Source organism: Dipteris shenzhenensis, chromosome 17, assembly GCF_047967505.1.
Source record: "Dipteris shenzhenensis isolate YYH24624 ecotype China chromosome 17, Dip_SZ_1.0, whole genome shotgun sequence".
Classification (NCBI taxonomy): domain Eukaryota; kingdom Viridiplantae; phylum Streptophyta; class Polypodiopsida; order Gleicheniales; family Dipteridaceae; genus Dipteris; species Dipteris shenzhenensis.
In genome coordinates this window covers 17,225,731-17,246,722 of record NC_141612.1, presented here as the reverse complement: position 1 = coordinate 17,246,722, position 20,992 = coordinate 17,225,731, and the positions used below count along the sequence as shown (strand labels likewise).

The 20,992-nt window shown below is 45.0% G+C and overlaps 1 protein-coding gene across 1 annotated transcript in view; it reads left to right on the top strand.

The window, feature by feature from the left end:
• Positions 1-20,423, top strand: part of LOC147891764 (ankyrin repeat domain-containing protein 2B-like) — a 31,848-nt gene extending 11,425 nt beyond the window's left edge. Inside the window, exons 7-8 of the mRNA XM_087388198.1 lie at positions 9,954-10,093; positions 20,068-20,423. Coding sequence (XP_087244324.1) covers positions 9,954-10,093; positions 20,068-20,167 — 240 coding nt within the window. The 3' untranslated portion in view covers positions 20,168-20,423. The remainder of the gene's footprint in view (positions 1-9,953; positions 10,094-20,067) is intronic.
• The last annotated feature ends 569 nt before the right edge of the window (positions 20,424-20,992 follow it).

Below are 20,992 nucleotides of genomic sequence, written 5' to 3'. Positions count from 1 at the left end.
AGCTGTGTCCTTGAGGAGGGAGGCTGCCAAGGCGATCTTTTTGCCTTCAGTGAGGTCAACAGTATCAAAATACATGCGCATTTTTGCGAGCCATTGGTCAACTGTTCGGTGATTGCGTCGACCAGTGTAGGCTTCCGGAAGTTTGATGTCAAGTCTTTTAGTTTTGGAAGCTTGAAGTAAACGGTAGAGGGCACGTAGTTCAGTGTTTTTTACCTCAGGTGGGAATGAATCCGCATAGTCGTCTGGTTGCGTCACGTCATCCTCTGTATGTGTGGTACTGCGAGAATCTTGGAGTTGTTGGACTTTTTGGACCAAGTCGGAGATGCTGTCTAAAGCTGGGAAATTTGAAGTTGCAGTAGTGTTTCGCCTTGTATGTTGACTTCAGGGGTCTTTTTTGGACTTGAGTCTTTGATCTCTGGAGAGGCTTCACGCGAGCATTGCGACATATCGGAGATCCCTGTGAGAAAAGCGTGAACTTGCGCTCTAGTTTGTACCATTCCTAGAAGAAGATTCGGGCTGCTCCCTGAGGTTGCTCATGTTGGAGGGAGCAGTCGAGGCAGGATGGAACCACTCGTGGAAATCTGGTAAAGGAGGTCCTGTCTGAGGTAACACTGGTGATGCTAAAAGTGGTGTTACTGCTCGTGAGAGGACAGGAGTAGGTTGCAGAGTCCGGATTTGAGAAGGGATAAGGAGCTGCTGTCGGAAGTGGAGGATATCCAGGAGAAGGAGTGCCTTTAGAGTGTAAATACTGTCTTGGAGAAGGTACAACCTGTATAGGAGGATATGTGGGAGCTGAAGGAGGTGGAGAGTACCCTGGAGATGCCGAAGGTGAGGGGTAAAATTCTCTCCAAAGATGGACAGCAAACTCTTGAGGAATATCGGGTTCTAGGTATCTTCGTGTCTCGTGGAACACAACCTGGACTGTGCTAAGGAAGTAATGTAACTGAGGTGCCTCACGCAGAAGGTATAGGATGGGGTCCAAATCACAGGAAAACAGGGCCGAAAAACCAGCGAGACTAGGGGCTGCAGATGGCGAGGGGGCTGGCAGCGAAATGGCGAGGGGGCTGGCAGCGAAATGGCGAGGGGGCTGGCAGCGAAATGGCACAAGCAGGGGCTGGCAGCGAAATGGCACAAGCAGGGGCTGGCAGCGTGATGGCGCAAGCAGGGGCTGGCAGCGAAATGGTGCAAGCAGGGCTGGTAGCGAAATGGCGCAAGCAGGGCTGGCAGCGAGACGGCACAAGCAGGGGCTGGCAGCGAATCCAACCTGATTTGATGAAAAATCTATAGGGCGTTGAAAAGGTACGTCCCTTTTGTTTTTTTTTCGTTTGGGCTGCCTACATGGGGTGGTTGCCCAAAAATTAAAGGGTGGGTTTATTTAACCCTTGGGTAGCTAGGGTAAACCTAAGGTTTGGGGCTGGGTTTCCATTTTAACCCCTCTAGGTACCCTTTTTATAAGTGCTTGGTGCCTAAAAGGTGTGCCTATTCGAAGGGGTGTGACCCTTGGAATAGGTGCACCTTTTCATGAAGGGGTGTGTCCCTGTTTTTAAAAGGGGTGTCCCTACATGAATAGGTGTGTCCTTTTGTCCACGATGGGGTGTGTCCCTTGGGTGAGGAGTCGAGACTCTTTATCAAAAGGTGTGTCCGATGGTGGAAAAAGGTGCGTCCCTTGGTTTTGGGACAGCCCAAGCACCTGAAAAGACACGATTTTTGTCGTGTCCATTCAACATCAACTCGTGATGCGTGGGAGATGGAGAGGCCATAGATGACTTTAGGCAGGGTTGGTGCCAAAAATTTTTACGCTCATCCTCTCCATCTTTTCTATGCACAATGTGCACGGATATCCTTCTAGCGGAAAAGATGTATCAGATCGGCGCTAGAAGGTGGGAGGCATTTCCTACAGGCAGGAGCAAATTTTGCTTTGATATTATTGTAAGAAATTCTAGATTTACTATATTTAGAAATGTGCTAAGAAACAGAAAGGAGACTGAATTAGCAGAGAACAAGGAATATTTGTATTGCTTGAGTGTCTGTAGTGTGTCATCCATACAATTGGGCCTCTCTTATATAGAGAGTGAAGAGTCACACATGAAAAGGTGTGTACTCCAAAGGGTATGTGCATAAGAGGTGTGTACCCCCCGTGAAGGGTATGACCCTTGATGAGAGGGTACATTACAATAGAAATGTCTCTTCAATAGAATGTCTCTTGTGAAGGGTTGTGCCTCATAGGAAGTGTCCCGTCGAAAGGGCATACCCTTCCACAAGTGTCCATTCATCAAACCATCCATAAGTCTAGAAATAGAGAAAGGAATATGTCACAGATCGTGACAAGAGCTGCCTCAAGCGGTCCTTTTGGGGCTTCTTCTTTGGTTGCTCCTGTCCCCAATCCTTGGGGGGGCCCTTCTGGGCTCCTACCCTAGGTTGAGACCTAGACCTAGCTAAAACCCTAAGATGGAAACACTAACCAATTGTTTTCCAGTGGGTACTAGTGAACAAGGACTTGACTTCTGACTTGACCTAAGGCTGAGAGACTTACTATGTAGCTCGTGCCTGACTCTCCTTGGACAAGGGCTCACAATGATGCAGAGTCTTGTGCAATTTTAGGCTGTTGGTGCATTAATGTGTAAATTATGTCTGCTCAAGAGCTGCCCATGATTTCAGCACTCTCTCCACGAGGTTTTAAAAGAAAATGTGCCCAACTGCATACCGTCCTAAAAAGGGTCAAGCTCTCCAGCAGGCTTTTTGAGTGTGGACTGTTGGGGTAAAGGCACTGGCCACCCTTGTAACAGTATTAATCTAGTACTACTAAGTACACTAAGTACACATTGTACTTAGGTACTTAGTGACCCTAGTCTTATCCATATATATATACTTGTGTGTACTTGGGGAGGTACCACTCATTCTTTTATCCCCACCCACTGGTGTGTGACTACTGTGAGTGTGTCTCTCTACTCCCTACTCTATCTCTCCCTCTCACATACCATCTCAACTGGTATCAGAGCCAACGGGCTCTCTCCCTTTGCTTCCACTCCCTCTCTCCCTAGCCTACCCCTACCGTACGGACAAGTCCGTACGGCCGTACATCGTCCGTACAGCCGTACGGACGGATCGCCATAGCCAGCCTTTCCGCTTTGGTCGTGAGGAGCTGGATTAAGGGATACGGTTGCGGCGTTTGGGCGTGGCAAAAACAAGGGTGGAAGCTGCTGCGCTGAAGGAGCAGGAAGTGCCTTGCCCCAACAGTTCGAGGAGCAGCCTCAACAGTTCAAGCAGCAGCGCTAGCAGCAGCCAAAGCTGCTGCATTCGACGCCAGCAACGCCAGGCGTCACTAACGTCGCCAAGCACAGGCGACGCAAGCCAGCGCACCACACAGGTGATGCCCGCATATTAGCGGCACCTGGTCACCCAACAGCAGACGAAGCCAATCAGACCGCCAGCGTCGCTCACAGGCGACGCCAGCAGCAGCGGCTTCCTCGCCCTCTTCGCTTGCAGAAGCGGCGACACGCAGTAGGCGGGATCGTGGGCTGCTCAGTCAACGCGTGGCTGCACGTCGCAGCCAAGGGCTGCTGCAAGGCGGGAGCGCGTGCGGTGGCTGCAAGTCGGGATCGCGACAGCCAACACGTGGCTACACGTCGCAGCCAAGGGCTGCTGCAAGAAAGAGCGCGTGTGGCGTAGCCAGTGCGCGACTTTGCACTACGCAGCCAAGGGCTGCTGCAAGGTGGGAGCGCGAACTGTGTAGCTGGACAACGTAGCTGGAGCGGCGTAGCTGCGGCGCATCTGCAAGTCACAGCGTGCGAACGACGACCAACAGGCCTTTTGTGTCTGGGAATTGATGCTGGGACAGCCCGAAGAGGGTGATTATGCTGTGAAGGTTCTTGTGGATTTGCAGAGCAGCTTACCAAAGTTTCTGTGCTAGAAGTGTGTATGCTTGACACTTGGGCAGAGGTTTTATGCTTTTGTCAGTGTGTACCCGCACATGCCTTGTGAGCAGTAGCAGTTGATGCCATTTACTGTGTTAATGCACGGAATGTGCAGCAAATTCAAGGGGCTTTTGATGCTATTATGCTTGGGACAAATGCTTTAGTTTGTTGCTGCAAGTACATCCACATTTGGTACAGATTTGGTCGATTTTGACCAAGTTTGACTTTAGTCAAATTTGGGGCTTTTGTAGCCTGACCAGAAATCTGTCAAGTGGGAACACTCTACATGCATCAGGCTATCTCGTAACGCACTACTATGCTTTGAAAGTGCAAATTTGACTTACAGTTTTAGTTGGGGTCAAATCTCTGATTTGCTTCATGCTGTCAAAGGGCTTTTGAGCAATCTCACTTCCAAACTGTGAATTCAGTTGGGGGGGAAGTTTCTGGAGCATATGGAGGTCTAAAATCAGAGATCTTCATCCACAATCTGAGATTCCCTGTTTTTTTGACAGTCCGGGACTGTCAACCAGCAAGTTTGACCAGATTTCACTGTCAAAAAGCTCAAAAAGTACATACTTTTTCATAAAACAGTTCTGGGATTTTTTCTGGAGCACTTTGAAGGAGCTGTACTGCACTTTCGCCAGCAGAAAAGACAGGAACAGATTGCTGTACTGTTTCTGCAGCAAGTGGGAGAAAGACTTTCAGTCGGTTTTATGCCACTGAAACAGTACCAAGTTCATTTTCTGATCGTACTTCCGCTGCGGGGGAATTTTCTTGGAGTAACTAGTGCTTAATTGCACGACTACAGGGAGTTAAACTCTATTTTCTTTACCATGAGTTCCGGCAGCGATGTGTCGTCCTTGTTTCAGATAAAGAAGCTCGAAGGAGCTAAAAATTATGACATATGGAGGACACAATGCTACAATGTGTTGATGCAGAAGGACCAGTACAAACCTATAAAGGAGAAGGGTGTTAAGCCCTCCAACATTACTGATGAGCAGTGGGAGAAGATGGACGGCTTGGCCAGGTCGACCATTATGCTTACAGTTATTGATTCACTGGTTGTAGGCATCAGGGATGAACCTACTGCGTGGGAGATGTGGCAACGTCTTGAGGATACTTATGCCAAGAAAAGTGCCACGGGAAAAGCTTACTGGCTAAAAAAGCTTGTTGGTCTTCAAATGAAGGAGGGGACAGCTATGTCCACTCATATTATTGAGTTTAACAGCATATTCAGCCAGGTGATCAACCAGGGGTTGAAGCTCGATGATGAGCTGAAAGCTACACTCATCCTATGTTCTCTACCTGAGTCATGGGACACATTCAGGACTTCTACCAGCAACTCAAAAACCATTTTGGTATTTGCAGATGTGGAGAGTGCTCTTCTACAGGAAGAGATGAACAGAAAGAACAATGCTATTGGGAAGTCAAATGCTTTGAATGCACGCAGCAGGTCCAAAACACGTGGTAAAGACAAAGAAAGAGAGAGGAGCAAGTCCCGCTCTAAGAGTGATCTTGTATGCAACTATTGTGGCAAGAAGGGACATATTGAGAAAAAGTGTTTTCAAAAGAAGAATGACCAGAAAGCCAAAGAAGGCAAGGCTCAAGGCAAGTCTAAGGGCAAAGAAAAAGAAGAGCTGAATGTTACTTATGTTAGTGACAGTGACAGTGGACATGAGATATGTTTCACCTCTTCACTGGAGGCTCATACACTTCATGCTGGTGATGGATCAAATATGTTTTCCTGGATTATAGATTCAGGTGCTTCCTTTCATGTGACATCCTACAGAGATCTGTTTGTCAGATATGCAGGAGGGCAGAAGGGAGTTGTCTTTCTTGGTGATAACCATGCATGTTCTATCATTGGTATAGGTGATGTCAGACTTGTTCTTGAAAATGGCCAGCAGTTAATGCTTAAAGGGGTCAGGCATGTTCCTGAGGTGAAGAAGAACTTGATTTCCACAGGGTTGTTGGATGATGATGGTTATCTTACCACCTTTGGTAATCAGAAATGGAAAATCAGCAAAGGGGCAATGGCTATTGCCAGGGGTCCTAAGGTTGATACTTTGTACTCACTTCATGCTGGACATTGTCCGCATTCTGATGTAAATGCCACCGAGCTGCCAAAGATTTCATTGTGGCATAGCCGGCTTGGCCATATGAGTATTAAGGGAATGGAGCAATTGGCTCATTTTGGTTACTTGCCGAGTCTAAAATATTCAGATTTGCAGAAATGTGAATTTTGTCTCTACGGTCGTCAAGTACAAATACCTCATAAGAGAAGGTCAAATCAGAAATTACAGCTCTTGGAGCTAGTACATACAGATGTGTGTGAGATGCCTACACTCTCTTTAGGAGGTTCAAAGTACATACTGTCATTCATAGATGACGCCACCCGCAAAGTGTGGGTTTACACTCTCAGAAAGAAGAGTGATACGTTCAAGGCTTTCACTAAGTTTGTTGCACTGGTTGAAAATGAGACAGGCAAAAAACTGAAAGCCTTACGATCTGACAATGGTGGAGAGTACTTGTCCAAAGAATTTCAAGAATTCTGTGAGGCAAAGGGTATCCAAAGGGTTTTGTCTGCACCATATGATCCTCCACAGAATGGTACAGCTGAAAAAATGTTCAGAACCATTCAAGAGAAAGTCAGATCCATGTTGTCACATGCTGCATTGCCCCACACATTTTGGGCTGAAGCTGTAAAGACAGCTGTGCACCTTATTAACAGGTCACCAAACAAGAGACTATGTGGTGGTGTGCCTGAACAAGCATGGACGGGCAAGCCTCCGTCTTACAAACACCTACGGGTCTTTGGTTGTGTCGCGTATGTGCATGTACGCAGGGAGGACAGAACTAAACTGGATCCAAAGTCTCTTAAATGCATATTCCTAGGTTACGGTGACAAAGGTGAGATGGGCTACAGGATTTGGGATCCCAAGAACAGAAAACTTATACGCAGCAATGATGTCGTGTTTGATGAAACCATCATGTTCAAGGAACCTGTTGTACAGCAGGAACCTTTAAAAGTAACTATTGATGATGACAGGCATCATGGGCAACACAGACAGGCTGTAAATCAGCCAAACCAGCAGCATAATCAGCCATTAAATGATGCTGCAGCAGATCCTAATGGACAGCCAGTTATGGCAGAAAACATCCCAATGGATGAGGCACAGTTAGGTGATCTTCCTGACATGCAAATGCAGCCAGGAATCATGGAACAGCCACCTTATCTGGGTGATGAACAGGCTGGACAGCCAGCTCAAGATGATGGTCTTTGGGTTAGAAGGTCAACCAGACAGACGAGGCAGCCAGAAAGATTTGTTCCAGGCATTGATTATTTGATGCTCACTGATTGTGGAGAGCCTTCATGCTACAAAGAGGCTAGGCAGAGGGTAGACAAGGTTCAATGGGATCTTGCTATGAAGTCTGAAATGGACAGTCTTCACAAGAATGGCACTTGGGAATTGGTACCCTTGCCTCCTGGTAAGAAGGTACTGCCATGCAAATGGGTTTATAGACTTAAAGTCACACCTGGTGAAAAGCCAAGGCATAAAGCCAGACTGGTTGCCAAAGGGTTCAAGCAGGAATATGGTGTTGACTTTGAGGAGATATTCTCTCCCGTTGTCAAGATGACAACACTCAGAACTGTATTAGCATTGGTTGCACATGCAGATATGGATTTGATCCAAATGGATGTCAAAACAGCATTTCTTCATGGTGATTTACATGAGGAGATTTTTATGCAGCAGCCAGAGGGTTTTACAGTGAAGGGCAAAGAGAAGCTTGTATGCAGACTGAAGAAAAGTCTTTATGGTCTAAAGCAGGCACCCAGGGAATGGTATCATAAGTTTGATACATTCATGCGAACCCAGGGTTACAGGAGAAGTGACATTGATCACTGCTTATATACCAAGAAAGCTTCAGATGGCAGTTTACTTATCCTCATTTTGTATGTGGATGACATGTTAATTGCTGGAAAATCTCATAAGGAAATGAATGCCTTGAAAAAGAGATTGCACCAGACCTTTGATATGAAGGATCTTGGTGATGCCAACCATATATTGGGTATGCGCATACTTCGGGATAGGGAAAAGCGGTTGCTATACTTGTCTCAGAAGGAATACATTGGCAAGGTCTTGCAGAGATTTCACATGGAGGGGGGGGAAGAGTATTGGTACTCCATTACCTCCTTATGTGAAAATCAGCGCTTTGGACAGCCCTCAGACAGATGCTGAGAGAGCTGAGATGTCAAAAATTCCGTATGCATCAGCTTGTGGCAGTCTCATGTATGCTATGGTTGCAACCAGGCCCGATATTGCGTTTGCAGTGGGAGTGGTTAGCAGATACATGGCTAAACCTGGCAAGAAGCATTGGAATGCAGTGAAAGGTGTCATGAGATACCTAAAGGGTACACAGGACTTGTGTATATGTTTCGGCAGTCAAGATGCAAAAGTGCAGGGTTATACAGACTCTGATTATGCCGGTCACCCTGATACCCGGAAGTCTACTACCGGCTATGTTTTCACTTTCACTGGAGGTGCAGTGTCGTGGGTATCTAGAATGCAGCAATGCGTTGCTTTGTCTACTACAGAAGCTGAATATATTGCAGCCACTGAGGCGTGCAAGGAAGCTATATGGCTATCTCGGCTAGTGGCAGATTTGGACTACTCTAGTGATACTCCATTGTTGCATTGTGACAGTCAGAGTGCCATACAGTTGGCACGAAATCCTGTTTTTCATGCAAAGACGAAGCACATCGACGTGAAGTATCATTTTATCAGGGAGGTGCTTGAGAACAAGCAACTTCAGCTTGTGAAAGTTCACACTGATGACAATCCAGCAGATCTGTTGACAAAAGGATTGGCTGCTGAGCGGTTTGCACAATGCAGACGGCTTATGGGTATTGGATAAGCAGACCAACTGGTCCTGTACATAATGATGTATATTGCTGTTTTTTCTTTTACTCTCTCTTATGGGCACACTGCCTTTAAGTGGGAGGTTGTTGGGGTAAAGGCACTGGCCACCCTTGTAACAGTATTAATCTAGTACTACTAAGTACACTAAGTACACATTGTACTTAGGTACTTAGTGACCCTAGTCTTATCCATATATATATACTTGTGTGTACTTGGGGAGGTACCACTCATTCTTTTATCCCCACCCACTGGTGTGTGACTACTGTGAGTGTGTCTCTCTACTCCCTACTCTATCTCTCCCTCTCACATACCATCTCATGGACGATATTGTCATTGGCTTTCATTGTGTCAAGTAAGAAAGATTCAAAGTTGGGTGCACATGGTTCCAATTTCTCTGTTAGAATTGGACTAATTTTTCTTGCTATTGGACAGAAGATTGAATTCCTGTGGGAGATGATAGTTTCTAGTTCTTGTCTCTTTTTGTATAATGGCCACTGAAATTAAGAGGACTTGAAGCATGTAATAGATTTTATTGGCTAGATTCCCCACAAGCGACAAGCAATGCCGCTTGCTTGAGTTCAAGAAGTTGAGTTCATCAAATGAATAAGTGTAAATTATAATTTCTTTCAACATTTTGAGGTGTTTAATCAAGTGAACGTGAGATATTCAAATATGGCTTTCTTTGTTAAAGAATTTTGATTTGAGTGATCAAGGTTGGACTTTAGATCAACAAAAATTGGATATATGCTAGTCTTACAGAGAGTTATATATATATATACATATATATACATATATATATATATATATATACATATATATATATATATATATATATACATATATATATACATATACATATATATATATATATACATATATATATATATATACATATATATATATATATACATATATATATATATATATAAAGGTTGCATTTTTTACACATTGCTGTTATCATTGTGTTATGCTTCATAATGCATATTATTGAAACGTTCTCTCTTGCAATCCAGTCTTCATGTTTATGTGCTTGCTGTATTTAGCAAGAGGGAGACACCTTTTTTTCCTGGTAAGATTAGGCTTGTTTTGAAGGAAAAGGTTGGAATCTTCCTTGTAGGTCAAGTGCGCAGAGGCGCTTTTAGAAGCCGGAGTAGCTGTTGATGCTCTGGACAAGAATAACAATACGGCCCTTCATTATGCATCGGGATATGGAAGACAGGAGTGCGTCGAGCTTTTGTTGAAAAATGGAGCTGCTGTGTAAGTGTTTATCCCTGAATGTCTTGCTAGTATGTTAATATGCTTAACAGTTCGACTTAATTTTGCAACAGGAAGTTAAACCATGTGTACCACTGCTTGAAAGATCTTTAGGAAGTCAAAGGGTAGTGATAACTTTTTCTTCTGGTAGTTACAAATTGACTCGTTTTCTGTCAGTTTGGTGCGTTCGGAAGTTTCATTTATCTTGTTGGACGCCAGTTGCCTATATGGAGAAGGGAATTTAATTGTAGAACATAATATATAAAGTATCGTGACCTTAGAAGCTATTTTTTCTTTACATAAATGTTCTCTCTCTCTCTCTCTCTCTCTCTCTCTCTCTCTCTCTCTCTCACTCACTCACTCCTCACACACACTCACACTCACACTCACACTCACAACTTTTTTTTTTGGGTGAAAATATTGTTGCCTTTATATTACAAGATGAGCATCCCAAAGCAGGATATGCTCAAAATACATCAAGCAAAGATGTCAATATATGACAAATATACATCCTGATCTAAAGACCCTGTTTGCAAACAATCATAAAACGATTGTTGCAAAGAGTGCTTGAAGAAAGAGTAAGCTGAGAAATTCGGGTCACCAAAAACTCTGTGATTTCTATCCTTCCACAGAGTCCAAAGTGCCCAATATCGAACCCAAATAAAGAAAAAAACAAATTGATGTCGAGGGGGAACCCAAACAGCCAGAAGTACTTGCCAAAAAAAAGGCCTGGAAATCTGGCGCATAAAGTTTGACCCAATAATGCTAAGAAATCACGTGTATGAGAAGAGTGCCAAAAGAGATGAGACATTGTTTCCGTGGGAGCCAAACATTTCACACTCACACACACCCCCCCCCTCCCCACCCCCATCCCCATCCCCATCCCCACACCCCCACTCCCACTCCCACCCCGACCCCGACCTTGACCCCCCCCCGCCCCCCACACACACATTTTTTAGTGAAAACCAACCCACACACACCCACACCCACACACCCACCCACCCACACACACAAAGGTACAAAGGTGAAAAGGTAGAAACACTTTCTCATAAAAGAGAAGCCAAAGGGGATATTTAACAAGTCAAAAAGATAGGAGGCCGGGACAATCAAGCTAGGCCAAATGAGTTGTTTTATTTCCTTAAAGGCAGAATTCACATGCTGGCACAATAAGTCTGACCTCTTGCATTGGCTGAACAGTTTTATAATAAGCTTTTATAACGCGAGGGTCAGGTTTGTTTTGGGACCTAAAAGCCACCTGTGCTTGCTTTTGAGTAATCACATAACATGAACACACATAGATGGTGCTCACCTTGTAACTACTAGACTTAGCCATATGAGGCTTATGAGCTATTAAACTCCGCTCCTAGACATCTAAACTCATGTGTTGTGCTGCTATACAACATCTGTGGCCATATCCACAACAATGTTTGTGGGCATATTTGTGTAAACATTCGTGGGCATATCAACAACAACAAAATGAGTAGAAACACTAGCATCTCGAAGAGCAATAACATGTGGATGAGTAACTACATCTTGTTGGAGAAATCATAGCCAAAGATTGTGTTTTGGTGTGTTGTACTAGGAGTTCGATCGTTCGTACTGTACGGATTTCGTACCGTACGCACACGGTATTTCGTACACGTTTTTTTCCAAAAAAAGGCAAAATAGTGAGTCCTCCTTACATTTCTTGCTTTTTGATCGTCTCTGTCCGTACGCATTTGCGCTGCACTGTCGTGGCCCGTGGCTTTGTACACCGTACACGGGTGACCGTACACCTTCAAAATTCAGGCTTTAGCCAGCCAGCCCTACATCCATCCATCCATCCAGCCAGCCAACCATCTAGTGAGCCTTCGAGAGACTTCAAAGTTTAGCAACTAGTTCTGTGAGTCGTGATGTCGGACCGTGTGACCTGAGGAATCGATTGAAATTTGAAGGAGAACCGAGGTTACTCCCTCTTATCTCTCCCATGTCTGTTGAAAGTTGAAACTTGAATCTTGAGTCTTGAAGTATTCTTCTCAGTCCAATTTCAGATCTCTCTCTCTCTCTCTCTCTCTCTTAGATGGGAAGAAATAATGAAGAAGAATGGGAATTTGTGGAGACACTAAAGCCTTTGGGAAAGGGGCAATTCACTTGTAAATGCAAGTACTGTCCCCACAAATGGAATGAAGTACCTTTGGGAAACGGACTGAAACCGGCCTCTAATCACTCAGAGGGCAGTGGAACTAAACCTTCAATCACTTCAGCACTTATTTACAGCTCACAAAGCATACATCACAACCATTAACCATTGCATGATCACCATTTGGCATTCACCCATTTGTTCACAAACAAAATCACTGAAAAAAGGGATGGAGGCTAGAATGCCCCTGCTCAACAAACATAGACAAGTGCACCCGATTGGCCCCAAAACACAGTGGCGCCGCTTTCGGTATTTCTTTATATTTCACAGTGAAATGATTACAAGTTGCATCTGGGAGACCTTCCCTGCAACTGAGCACGCAGCCCCAATTCACTAAGCCTTCGCAAGGCTTTCAAGCATAGAACACCATCACATAAGTGCACTTAACCCATAGGCTCAATCCAAAGGCATTCTCTTTTCTGAGTGCAATTCCATTGGCTGTCCAGATGCAATCACACTGCACCCCAGCTGCACTCTCTTTGAGTGGTTTCGAGATGGCATTCACAAAGCTTTTCAAAGCTTCAAAATAAAATCAGCAAAGTACCCAACCAAAGAATGACTCATGTAGCACTGCCTGGGCACCTGTGAGCCAAGAAAGAGGTGGCACACGAGGCCAACCAGTAGCTTATGGCAAAAAGAAATTGCAGCAGTAAAATCACATCTCACCAAGCCCTGAAAACTCGAACCAAGTCCTCAATCGCCAAGAGGACATAGTAGCCAATGCCCAATTGCATTCTCAGCCAAAGAGGAGTGCAAAGGCATGAAGAAAGAGCATATACAAGAGCTGACCAGCAAGAATTCCATTGAAAAATGCGAAAAGAAGCACTTCTGTCGCGAAGAAATGGGAGTTCTTCGGCTCAAAAGAAGCGTGCTTCAGAGAAGAATGCATTGAGAAGGTTTTGGAGAAGTTTCATTGCCGGAAAGTCCTCCAAAACTAAGAAAAACCAGTCAACCAGGGCGCGGGATCACTCGAAATTCAACAGAAAGCTATAGCTTTGCAAGAGGAGAGGCCCTGGAGGCGGTAGAAGCAAAAAGGTCCAAAAAAAGCTACTTTTGCAAATTCGACCAGCAAAAGAAGTGCTCAGCTCTGCCCATTCTACCAAACGCACGGAGGGAAAAACGTATCACTACGAAGGGGAGGTAGAGGGGAAGCCATCGGGCCAAACGAAAGTCGAGGAATCCAAACGGGTGAGGAGTTCTGAAGAAAAACGGAATTCTGTTGAAGGAGGCTGAAAATCCAGTCCAAAATCTCAACAAAGGGAGAAGATGAGAGAGAAAACCACACGTGAAGTTTAGAAGGCCCAGGAAGGTCCAGGAATGGCAAAGGAGCATGTAGAAGGGACTAGAGCCACTTGGAACTCTAGGAGGGCCACTGAAGGTACATGGCCCTCTAGGGGACCCATTAAAAATGCCACATCATCATTTTTAAACAACCACTCTTTTAATTCCTTGGAATGTCTTTGGGCCTAGGGATTAATTACGCTTATGTGCTAGGCACCATGCTGCGTTTAATTACACATTATTAAGCCCACGCTTGGACTTTAAAACCAAAGTTGTCACGGTCTTGTAGTACATTAAAGTACTTAGAATTTCACGCCCCCGTGACACAGACAATCCACTTGTAAATGCAAGTACCGCTCTCACAAATGAAATGGAGGACCTACCCGCATAAGAGCAACACTTTCTTGAGCTGATAGGCCTTGGGGTTGACCCTTGCTCCTTTCCCCCCTGAAAAGGTGAAAGACACTTGCATAAGGTTGCAAGCTAAGGCATGTAAAAATAAATTTGCAGAAGAGCTTGATGTAGATGTGGCTGATTTGGGAGATGCCTGGGAGAGTGGTGTTGCAAGTGCAAGTGCATCTGTACATGAATCAAAAGAGAAGAACAAAAGGTGTCAAAGGGAGCCTTGGTCAAGGCGTGGGAGTCCGAGGCACGGAAGGGTGGCTACATTGCGCTTCGGCGCTTTTTCTTTGCAGAGGACATTTTTTATTGGAAGGTGAGGAGTCCATATTTTTTGAAAATGGTCGATGCGATTGGCCAAGTTGAGCCTACCTTTAAGCCTCCATCTTATAAAGCCTTGCGCACTTCGGAGCTGAACAATGACGTGGTATGCATAGATCAGGAGTTGCTGCTGTTTCGAGAGAAATGAAAAAAGTATGGATGCAGCGTAGTGTGTGATGGTTGGTCTGACACCCGGCATAGGCCTATGATTAATATCATGGTCTCATGCATTTTGACTCAATATTCTTGAAGTCTGTGGATACTAGGGGGCAATATAAATTAAGAGATTTTTTTGGAATATTAAAAGATGCCATTTTTGATGTTGGGCCAGATAATGTGGTGCAGGTTTGCATGGATAATGCATCTAACTGCGTGCGAGCATGAGAATAGCTAGAGGAGTGGCCTTATATTTTCTATACTAGATGCACATCTCATGGCCTTGATCTCTTGTTTGAGGACATTGGGCAGCTTGCTTGGGTGAAGCCATGTTAGCACATGCCAACATGATTGTGACGTCTGTTACTCGGAAGCTCACCGTGTTAGCATTATATAGAACTTTCTGCATGAAGGAATTAGTGAAACCTGCACAGACTCGGTTTGCTTACATGTTTATTGTGTTAGCAAACTTGTTGGATGACAGAGTCTACAAGTGATTGCGTTTTACTGTTGTGAGTGATGAGTATTGTAGGAAGAGAGTGTCACGCACTGTGAAAGCTCGAACTTCCATTGTATTGGGTGCCTCATTCTGGCAGGAAGCAAGAGTCATAGTGAAGATATGTGCACCTATTTAGAAGATCCTTCGTTTGGCTGATAGGGAAGGGGCTACCATGGAACTTGTATATGAGCTCACTGATCGAATGGTGGAGAAAATATAGACTATAGATGGCATAGACTCCTCCAAGTTGACTGATGTCAGAGCCTAGTGTGTTAATAGGTGGGATATGATGCACTCTCCTTTACATGCAACAGCTTTTGTTTCTATCCTATTTGGAGAGAGAAAAATCTAGATGGTGATAAGGAGGTGTATGATGGGTGGATGGATGTTATTGAGCGGTACACGAAGTATGATATTGAGAGGTAGGGCATCTTATTTGATGAGTTTGATGGTCACAAGTCCATGTTTAGGCACATTTACTCGGGCAATTGCGAAGGATGATAAGAGGATGTACTAAGGGGTGAAGTGATGGGAGACATTTGGGGCTCACACTCCAAATTTGCAGCAGTTGGCTATTCAAGTGCTCTTGCAGGGGACGTGTGCTTCTCCTTGTGAGAGGAACTGGAGCACGTTCTCTCTTATAGATACCAAAAGAAGGAATAGGTTGCTTCCAAAGAATACAGAACAATTAGTATACATCCATACTATTTTGCGTCTGATCTCCGAAATCAAGGAAAGGGGATTTGAGAAGATAGAAGTGACCTTGGAAATGATCAACAAGGAGAAGGATGATGAGAGACTGCTCGGTGAGACTACAGAGGGAGAAAAGGAGATTCCAGCATTACCTGCCCTTCTTATTACAGGAAGGATGAATGTTGTTGCAGCTTCAAGCAGCTCCGTATTTTGTAGTCCCATGGCGAGGGAGATGAGATTGACAGTGATGAGGATGAGGGTGAGGATGATGATGAGGAGGATGGCGCTGATGCTGATGATGATGCAGCCTACAGGCTGGCAGCCTTTTCAGTTTGTTATATGATGTTTTCCAGCTTGCCTTTAATGTACAGCCTACATGCTTCTTTCACTTTTCTAGTATCTACTACCTGCTACCTTTGATGATTGATCATGACCTTTGTATAAATGGATGCTCAAGTATGTGTGGGTGTGTGGATTTGTATGTGTGAGAGCATATTTTTATACTATGGTCTACACCCACTGTTGGGCACTGATGACGTCCGTGGACTGCAGCAACACACATTTGCAGACTGTATGGACTGTTGTCAGGGTCTTTGATTGCAGTACGGACTGGGGACATGTGCATTGAATGCTGTATGGCCTGTGTACGGAACTTGCAGCAGGTTTTGAAGACAGTACGGTCTGCTTGGAACTGCGCATCGGTTATTTGAAGCTGTTTTTCTGCTTTTCCCTTCAGTTCGGAGCAGTTTGGTGCTGCCTCGTGAAGTGTGCCAGCTTCTGGAGCAGTTTGGTGCCTGCTATAGCATTTTGGGGCAACTCTCTTTGCCCATCTTGGTGTTTGGGCATGGTTTCTGCACTCTAGTGCATTGAAGGTCACATATATATGGCATATTGTTTCAGGTTCTGAGGCCAGGCCTACACGTAATGCCGCTTCTGGTGCTGCACCTACGGCCTTTGGTTCTACTTTAGGTGATGGTTTGAAGCTATTGTTACAGGTACTTTGCCTCCTACATAGGAGCAGATTCAGTGGGATAGTCGTGATGCCAAAGCACATGCTTTGATTGCTCTTTCAGTGAAACAGGTTATTATCCTCACATCCGGTCTTGCAAGACGGCTAAGCAAGCATGGGATTAGCTTGCATCTTTGTATCAGGTGCGGAATGAGACGAGAGTTGCCTATCTTCACAAGCAATCGATGGAATTGAAGCTTGAAGAGGGTGGTAACATGGAGGCCTATCTCACTAATGTGAAGGATTTGAAAGAGCAATTGGCCAACATTGATGAGATTATACTTGAAGAAGAGATGTAACTATTGCAGGAAATCTGGGCATGATATTTCTGAATGTAGGAAGCGGATTGCATTTGAAAAGGAGTCTGGTCTTGCAGTATCTGGTTCTTCTAGCAGCTGCTGAAACAGGAACCCCAAACCCTCTACTCCGAGGTGGCTATGGTGTTGGGTGGACACCCTCGTGGATAGCCCTTAGGGACTGTTGAACTGATGGCTGTCTTGCAGGGATTTCTAGACGGGCTAGGAGCTTCACCACGCTGAAGACTAGAGGCTGAAATGCGAGGGAGGTGGGGACAGCCACTGCACGGATCAGTACGGGCTGCTGCAGGGCAATGTACGGAAGGTGTGCAAGGTGCGCCAGGGTCCAGACAAGGGCTGAACAGAGGCGGAACAGTAGCAGCATGGAGACGCACTGTTGCAGCAGGTATTGGGCAGGTCTATGGCCTGCAAGCAGGGCTGGCAGGTGGCTGGGTAGGCAGTCCAAAGGGGCTGAGCCCTGCATGGAACAAAGGGCCAGCAAAGGGCCCTAAATAGGGTTGGATAGGCAGCCAACCAGCCAACCAACTGGTCGGTTGGTTAGGGCTGCTACAGACCAGCCAGTCGGCCCAATTAGGGCTGGCTGGTCGGTTGGTTCAAGGGGGCCTTGAGCCCTATAGAAGGAGAGACCCTGGGCCTCATTTCACATCCAACATTCAGCCATAGCAGGAGCAGACAGGAGCAGCCAGAAGCCACTCCCTTGGGCCTCACACTGGGGGTGAAGGAGAGTGGAAGGTGAGCTGCAGACTAGCTCCCTAGAGGCTGGACCTTGGCTGTCTTCTAGGGTAGCAAGGTGTTGTGATCATCATATCATCTGGAGCAACAGAGCCTCAACAGACTGGAGCAGCAGATCAGTACCTATAGGGCCAATATCTAGGACGTGTATAGGAGGCTGAAGAGCTGCACACCTATAGGGCCTACATCTAGGAGGTGTATAGGAGGCTGAAGAGCTGCAGACAAGCTGAGTTAGGGCTGCACACCTAGGCTGACATCCAGGGCAGCAAGGTGTAGAGATCAAGTTCGGGCTCGAGTCTAGAGATAGCCAGCATATAGGAGAAGTACCTTGTGGTAAGATCAGAGGACCACACCATTGGTGGGACTCTGGATCTATCTCTTTTGTATTGTGTCCATAGCTTTGGACGGAAATATATTATTTTGGTGGTTTCTCTATCTGGTTGGTTCATTGTCTATTGATGAGTCTGCACATCTATTCTATGCACATAAGTTGAAGAAGTTTGTGATTCCACACCCCACACCACATTGTGTGAGCTCGTGGGTATTACTATCAGTCTTCCGTTGTGTGTACCCTCTGTTGGGTAATTTCTAACAATAGCCAGCAGATAGGACAAGTACCTTGTGGTAAGAATGAGAGGACCACACCATTGGTGGGACTATGGATCTCTCTCTTTTGTATCGTGTCCATAGCTTTGGACGGAAATATATTATTTTGGTGGTTCCTCTATCTGGCTGGTTCATTGTCTATTGATGAGTTTGCACATCTATTTTATGCACATAAGTTAAGAAGTTTGTGATTCCACACCCCACACCACACTGTGTGAGCTCTTGGGCTATTCTATCAGTCTTCCGCTGTGCGTACCCTCTGTTGGGTCATTTCTAACATGGTATTAGAGCCCAAGTAGGAGGCTCACAGGTGTGGGAGCTTGAAGGCAGGGACCTTGCAAAAGGACGACCTTGATTCAGAAGCTCTTGGGAATTGACTTCTTGGACTGGAGGATTGTGCCCTTGCGAGAAAGAGGGTGACTCAGGTTCAGCCAGGTGCGTTTAAAGTCCGCAGTCCAGGTTATCTGGAGATGTACTTTTGTTGTAGACCTTGCCAAAGGAAGGACGGGTTGAAACAGACCCTCAGAGCATGGTGCCTGGAAGACTCCAGGTTGTTCACTCATTATGAGGGGGACAATTGGAAGATCATAGAGGCTGGGTTGCTTGAGTTCGAAGGCGGGAATGTGATTGAAGGAGGTGGTGCCAGGAGGTGCTACCAGAGATGGACCTGTGCCATTCGGGCAGTGTAGGGACCGTGTTTGGGTGGCTTCTCTTATGCCAGATGCAGAGGGCTGAATGTTTTTGGTTTCTTTAGGAGATGGGTCACATGCAGCCAGTGGTTGCTAGCCAGATGGCACATCTTGAGTACAGCCTCGTTGCTGAGTAGGAAGGGGTTGAGAATTCATGCTTGGAATGGAAAGTATTCTTGGAACCCCGAGAGGGTTATTCTGTTATCACACTAAAATCAAATAACATGCCTCGGTCTTTTAATTTTTTGTTTTGAGTGCCGGCTGTGTGTATAGGCACAAAACACCCAGGACCTTGTTGGCCTGAGGCATGCAGGATTTACGTTATTCCCCAGGCCCTCAGCTTACCTCTCTAAAACTCCATTCTCTGGTGGGTGCTCGAGGAAAGAGCTTCCGTACACAAACTAGCTGTCTCTGCCTTATGATTGCTGTGTTTTATGGGTTTTTTTTTGCCTGTACCTCCTTTACTTGTCTCTGCAAATAGTCTCATATAAGTTGGCCATAGTTTTGCCATTGTTGTGTACTCTTCTTATCGCTATCCTTAAAAGGGTTCTTCAATTTTCCTGTCAGCTGCCTGAATTTGATGGTGTGCATCATGCATGCCATAAGACGTGCCCATAACCACAATCACCTTGGACTGGGAAACAGCATCAGGTTTTTTGCAGTGAGAGAGACCATTTCAAGGACAGGAGAGCAGAAGTTCTAAGAATAATTTAAAAGATGAAAAGCTGACTTACAGAGCTTCTTAATCGAAATTCTGATCCTGGTTCCTTAAATTAATAAGCTTGAAATACTCATGTTCAGCTATTGCAACTTCCTTCAAAAGGAAATTGTTCATGTACTTCCACTGACGGCCTAAGAACTATCAGCCTTCACTTCTTTACAAAATGTCTCTGGCTTACCTTCATGTCCTTGCAAAATGGAAGAGGCTGGCTTGAGGAAGGAATGACATGTTGCTCTGACTGACTATGCTGAGGAAGGAAGTGGGGTGTCTGAGTTTTCTCCATTGCATCCAGTTATGTTACTAGAGTTATCTTTATATGTCATAGATGATTGCAGTGGTGACTTTGATTTTTAACTTTATAATTGACTTTTGCAGAACTTTACAAAACTTGGATGGCAAGACTCCTATTGATGTTGCAAAGCTTAACAACCAAGCAGAAGTATTGAAGCTACTGGAGAAAGATGCTTTCTTGTGATCAGATGATATAGGCTTTGTGCTCCTTAGATCTTCCTCTAAGCTTTCCTTTCTTATTGCAAAATTTATCCATTTTCTGTAGTGTACAGCCGGCTTTGTCTTTCAGAAGATTAAATTTGATCTCATGCAGAAAAGAATTGGAGCTATTATTTTCTTTCATTTATTACTTTCCTGTTTATAAACTGCGAAGGCTTTCGAGTTGTGTAGCACAATTATTGGGGATATGAACCAGGGTCAAAAAGATGTTTTTCTGTCAGTTCTGGAACAGGTTAGGATAGTAGTTTCTTTCCTTTCAGTTTTCTACAGTAGGCTTGGGTTTTCTAACAGTAGGCTTGGTTGATGTTAACTTGACCTTTTCAACAGAGGTGGAGCAATGCCTCCAAATTCTTGTGAGTAGGATTTCTTGTTGATTGCAGTTTTTGATTTTTTTGCAGTCTGTTGACGCATTTTAAATGCCTGGTTAAGTTATTTATTTTTGGACTGGGTAAATCCTATATCAGAGAAAATGCTAGTTAGCATGGTTATGTAAGCCTTTACAGGGATGGTAGAGTGGGTTTTTGCCACTCAATAGAGTGGCATGACCACTAGTGCTTGCTTCAAAAGTCAAAACATACAAATTTAAATGGACACGTTCAGGAATGAAGAAATGCAAATCAACTAGCAAGGTGAGAGTATACATGTATAATCTTAAGGCTTGACCCTTATTGGCGTCTAGGAGTATTAGAAAATGTTCATACCTTGAGCTCAATAATTTAGGATAACGAGCTTTTATTGGATTGGAATGTTGAGCAATATATGATTCGTAGAAAGCGATTGAGGGTGCGCA